This window comes from Cebus imitator, unplaced genomic scaffold, assembly GCF_001604975.1.
Source record: "Cebus imitator isolate Cc_AM_T3 unplaced genomic scaffold, Cebus_imitator-1.0 Scaffold50, whole genome shotgun sequence".
Lineage (NCBI taxonomy): Eukaryota > Metazoa > Chordata > Mammalia > Primates > Cebidae > Cebus > Cebus imitator.
In genome coordinates this window covers 951,277-957,272 of record NW_016107365.1, presented here as the reverse complement: position 1 = coordinate 957,272, position 5,996 = coordinate 951,277, and the positions used below count along the sequence as shown (strand labels likewise).

General features: G+C 43.7%; 1 protein-coding gene across 1 annotated transcript in view; it reads right to left on the bottom strand.

Moving 5' to 3' along the window:
- Positions 1–5,363, bottom strand: part of LOC108303675 (NLR family apoptosis inhibitory protein) — a 31,299-nt gene extending 25,936 nt beyond the window's left edge. Inside the window, 3 exon segments of the mRNA XM_017527594.2 lie at positions 2,322–2,421; positions 4,961–5,080; positions 5,354–5,363. Of these exon segments, the coding sequence (XP_017383083.2) occupies positions 2,322–2,421; positions 4,961–5,080; positions 5,354–5,363 (230 nt within the window).
- Between the last annotated feature and the right edge of the window lie 633 nt (positions 5,364–5,996).

Sequence of the window (5,996 nt, the reverse complement as noted above, 5' to 3'; positions counted from 1 at the left end):
AAAAAAAACAAACTATGAATTCTGGAACAAAAAAATATTACTGGAAAAACTGGTGAAATCCAAATAAAATCTGGATTGTAGTAAATAGTAATGTACCAGTGTATGAATTGGTACACTGATGATTTGACAAATATGCTAGTGTAAGATGTTAGCGTAAGGGTAAATTAGGTACAGTAATATCTAGGAAGTCTTTGTATTACTTTGCACTTTTTCTGTAAATCTAAATGATTTCAAATAAAAACTTTATTTAAAAAAAAGTGCTGGATGTGGTGTAATGCCTGTAATGCCAGCACTTTGGGAGGCAGAGGTGGGCAGATCACTTGAGGCCAGAAGTTTGAGACCAGCCTGGCCAACATGGCGAAACCCTGTCTATTAAAAAGAAAATTCAAAAATTTCGCTTTGTTTTGTTTTCATAGAGAACAAGAAAATTCAAAAAATAACCAGGCAGTGGTGGCATACACCTGTACTGCTAGCTACTCAGGAGGCTGGGGCACAAGAATTGCTTGAACCCGGGAGGCAGAGGTTGCAGTGAGCCGAGATTGTGCCACAGCACTCCAGCCTGGGTGATAGAGTGAGACGCTGTCTCAAAACAAAACAAAAAAACAAAGCTGGGTGTGATGACTCACACCTGTATTCCCAGCACTTTGGGAGGCCGCAGCGGATGGATCACTTGAGGTCAGGAGTTCAAGACCAGCCTGACCAACATGGTGAAACCCTGCCTTTATTAAAAAATACAAAAATTAGCTGGGTGTGGTGGCTCACGCTGTAATCCTAGCACTTTGGGAAGCCAAAGTAGGAAGATCACTTGAGGCCAGAAGTTCAAGACCAGACCAACCTGTACAACATACGGAGACTTCATCTCTACTAAAATTTTTAAAATTTGCCAGGGTGTGGGGGTGGCACACATGTATAGTTCCAGCAACTTGGGGGACTGAGGCAGGAAGATCACTTGAGACCAGAAGGTTGGGGCTACAGTAAGCCGTGATTGCACCACTGCACTCCAGCCCGGGTGACAGAGTAAGACCCTGTCTTAAACAAACAAAAAGTAAAAAAAGAAACCCTTCATCAGTATCAAAACTAAAGAATGGCTGCAAACATACTCTCTAGAAACTCCTTGCCAAACATCACGAAACCAGAACGCAAATACCCTCTAAACTCAGGTTTGATGTATGCTTGAAGAACAAGAGAGAAAGTTCCAAAGGAGCTCTAGTTGCAATTATTAAAATGGACAGATGAGAACTATACACGTAAGTCAGTGGCCCATTCCATGCTGTGGAATCACAGGAGAGCAGGAGTAAAGCAAAGGGACTTTCTTTTGAGACAAGGTCTCACTCTGCTGCCCAGGCTTGAGGGTAGTAGCATGATCAAGGCTCAATGTAGCCTCCAACTCCCAGGTTAAATTGATCCTCCCACCTCAGACTCCCAAGTAACTGGGACTACAGGCACATGCCACCAGGCCAGGCAATTTTTTTCTTTTTTTGTAGAGACAGGGTCTAACTATGTTGCTCAGGGTGGCCTGGCACTCCTGGGCTTGAGGTATCCTCCCACCTCGGTTTCCCAAAGTGCTGGGATTATAGACGTGAGCCACTGCCTCTGGCCCAGGTGCGTCATTTGTATTGCCTTCAAATGACTTGGAGATAAGTCCAGAAATAGAAGCATAGCTTCAGGAAAACAACAAGTAGAACTTTTAATATTTCTGTCCAAAGTCAGCCATGTAGAGCCAAATAAAAGCAGACCCTTAAGGGAGGGGTGAAGTGGCTTACAAAAGAAAAAAATATATTTTAATAGGCCTATAAAGGAAAAGAACTATGAAGGAAGGTAAAATATAAACATTTTCATACAAACAAAGGCCAATAAAGTTAATTGCCAGCACAACTGCGCTACAAAAGGTGTGAAAGGGGCTGAGCATGATGGCTCACGCTTGTAATCCCAGCACTTTGGGAGGTGGATCATAAGGTCAGGAGTTCCAGACCAGCCTGACCAACATGGTGAAACCCTGTCTCCACTAAAATTACAAAAATTAGCCAGGTGTGGTGGCGCACATCTGTAATTCTAGCTACTCAGGAGGCTGAGGAGGGAGAATCACTTGAACCCAGAGGCGGAGGTTGTGGTCAGGCAAGATGGTGCCATTGCACTCCAGCCTAGGCAACAAGAGCAAAACTCCAACTTAAAAAAAAAAGATGTGAAGACTCATCCTTCATAGCCTGAATCAGAGGAGTGGATAAAGACTCAATCTAAAGATAAAATAAGGGAGTAAATGAGAAAAAAAAAATGTTGAAGTGCATCCAAAGTCACAGATGGTTAATATTCATTCCACTCACCTGGGAAAATATCTGGTGTGATCATCTAGTGGGTTATCACCCTCCTGACACTTCTTTAAACACCCTCCACAGAAAAAGCACTGGATGATGTCCTTTATACCTAAAAGTAAGGAAACTTGAACAGTGCCACTGGCGTGGGCATCTGTCCACTGACATGCAGATAATAACCACCAGACCTGTATTAGTGAAAGCCTATTCAGTCTCCAATTGGGTTTTGTGACAAAGTCAGAAGTTGGTTACCAGTGGGGCAATTTTCTATCTAAGACTGTTTGCCCATCTACAGGATAACCAGCAAGTAGTCATTCAATGCTCCTACACACCATGCAGTTTGATAGGCACCGTCCCTCTGCCCCATTCTCCTTTGATCAACAAACAGATTGGCAACCAGAATCTGGAACTGAAACTCCATGAGGGAGCCGGGCACAGTGTCTTACGCCTGTAATCCCAGCACTTTGAGAGGCCAAGGCAGGTAGATCACCTGAGGTCAGGAGTTTGAGACTAGCCTGGACAACATGGTGAAACTCTGTCTTTACTAAAAATACAGAAATTAGCTGGGTGTGGTGGTGGGCGCCTGTAATCCCAGCTACTTGGGAGGCTGAGGCAGGAGAATCACTTGAACCCATGAGAATGAGGTTGCAGTGAGCTGAGATCGCTCCATTGCAGTCCAGCCTAGGTGACAGGAGTGAAACAACATCTCAAAAAATAAAAAATAAGCACCACGAGGAAAGAGATTTTTGTCTGTTTTGCTCATTATTGAATGACATGAACCAGAAGAGTGCTTAGCACTCATGAGGCACTCAATTAGTATTTGTTTAATGAACAAATCAGAATGAATATATTTAGAGCTCAAGAAAAAAAAACCCAGCAAATCTAGCAGCCCTTATGTAAGTGAATGCATGATGAAGCAATTGCCTCTTACCACATTATTGCCAGGTTTATTCCACCAGAAATAGAATCAAGTCTCTTTGTGAGATTATATTTCTTCAGAAAGAAATTGGTTTTTAGCTCTGCAAAAGGATCAAACTAGAAACAGCATTTCTCATCTTCCCTCCACTCTGGGAAAGCGGGGGCAGAGGAAAGCCTCCCAGAAATATGAGGTTCTAGAGCTTGCAAGATCTGAAAAAGGCCAGAGGACTAGGATTTGAGTGGAGAGGTGGAGGACTGGAAAGGAGGAGGGTGAGGACACCAGACAGAGGGTCCTGAGGAAGGCTAAGAGGAAGATACAGTAGAGTAGGGAGAAATGGCAAACACTCTTTCCAAAGGCTTAAGATTGTGAGGCGGTCAGATTTTTTTGTCTCCATGAAATATGTCTGTGAGGTAGAGTGACAACTGTCTTCTCCTTCTCTGTATTGCTGTGGTATTCGTGACAGCTACTTGATCTCTCAAAGATCCGCGTTAACCTCCACTGGAACTTATGCATGCTGAACAAGACCAGCGAGGTACCTAGGAACCCTTCCCTAATCATCTTGTATCTCAGGCAGCGATTTAGCTGAGAGGAACCAGCCCGTCATTGGTGGATTGCAGAGGTGCTTCCTGATGACCAGAAGCTAAAAAGTAAATGCCACAATCTGGTGGAAGACTCTGCATGTTTAGGAATCATGAATATGAATTTCCTGATTTTCTCCTGCAGGCAGAATGTGGCAAAGATTGCTATCCACAGTCCTAGTATCTCACGTCCTTCAATACTAAGGGAAATCCCAATTTTTAGCTGGGCACATTGTCACCCAGGAAAAAGATTAGGTTTCCCAGCTCCTCTTACAGCTAGGTATGGTCATCTAAATTCTTTCTTTCTTTTTCTTTCTTTCTTTTTTTTTTTTAAATGGAGTTTCACTCTTGTTGCCCAGGCTGGAGTGCAATGGCATGATCTCGGCTCACTGCAACTTCTACCTCCTAGGTTCGAGTGATTCTCCTGGCTCAGCCTCCCGAGTAGCTGGGATTACAGGTGCCCACCACCATGCCTGGCTAATTTTTTGTATTTTTAGTAGAGACAGGGTTGCACCATATTGGCCACGCTGGTCTCAAACTGCTGACCTCAAGTGATCCACTCACCTCAGCCTTCCAAAGTGCTGGAATTATAGGAGTGAGCCACCATGCCTGGCCATGTGACTAAGTTCTGATTAAAGAAATATAAGTAGCAGTGTCCTGTGACAATTTCTAGGAGCACCTTGGGGGAGGGGGGGACAAGAGGTGGGGAGAGTAATGTGTAGAAAGAGAAGACATGATAATTATCCCAAATAAATGCTTGTATTGTTAGTCCAGAACTTAAGGTTTCAAATTTGAAGCTTCACCATCTAAGGGAGGTACAGAAAACTGGGAGAGGATTTATGATGCAGGAAAGAAAAGGGATCTATGCCAGATACAGTGGCTCATGCCTGCAATCCCAGCATTTTGAGAAGCCAAGTCAGGAGGATTGCTTGAACCCAGGAGATCGAGGCTGCAGTGAGCCATGATCTTGCCACTGCCCTCCAGCCTGGGTGACCATGTCTCAAAACCAAATAAAAAGGAAAAGAAAAAGAATCTGTAAGAAATGCTGAAGTGAGTGGAGCTGGTTGAGTGTAGCTAAACGCAAGCCCAGGAGCATAAAGTCTATGTGGGACTTAAAGGTCAACCAAGCAAGTGGTCACAACACACTGACTCACCTGTGTAGAAAAGATCTGCCTTGGCCAGTGCTGAAACTCCCGCAGCTGATTCCCAGGGCCAGGCCTTAAAAGAGTCCAGCGGTAGTTCTTCATTAGCAAAGATGCAGCCATTGCAATAAGCTTGAATAAAAAGCACAGGGTAAGACCAGCAGGCTTTCATTTTTTTTTTTTTTTTTTTTCTGTATCTTTGTTGCTGCTGCACAAATTAAAGAGACCAATAGGCTTTGATATTGCAAGTATCAATGTTCAAGTTGTCCCTTCACAGTTACAGATGGAATGATGTCTAGAGTTTGCTTCAAAATAAATGGGGGGAAAAAGGAAAAAAAAGAGATAAGGACAAAAAAAAATGAAGAAATAAACAAGAAAGCCTTTGGAAAATGTTTGAGTTTTTACCTGATGCCATAGGTAATTCTCTCTGGACCCAGGAATTCACAAAATGTTCTCCCTGAGGGAAATTAAAATTCAAGTTGTTGATTGTTGATTGTTTGACTTTTTTTTTTTTGAGGCCAAGTCTCACTCTGTTGCCCAGGCTGAAGTGTAGTGGCGTGATCTCATCTCACTGCAACCTCCACCTCCTGGGTTCAAGAAATTCTCCTGCCTCAGCCTCCCAAGTAGCTAGGAATTACACCTAATTTTTTTTTTTTTTAAGTAGAGACAGAGGGTTTCACCATGGTGGAGGTCTCGAGGCTGGTCTCGAACACCTGACCTCATGTGGTCTGCTTGCCTTGGCCTCCCAAAGTGTTGGGATTACAGGCGTGAGCCACCGTACCCGGACTGATTGACTTATGAAGTATTGTTATACCCAGGCGAGTTAGATGGAACAACGCCACGCTCTGAGTTTCAAATTATGGTATTTTTTAGCCGACTGAGAGACTGCTACCACTCAAAATTCTCTCGACCCCAAGGAAGGGGCTTGATTATTTTTTATACCTTGATTTAGGTAGGGGAGGGGGAGCCTTGCTGGAGCAGAGTTTACAGAAGCAGAACAAGCAAGTTAGTTAAGGAGGCTGGTAACTAGGAGGCAGGAGGTTCTCAT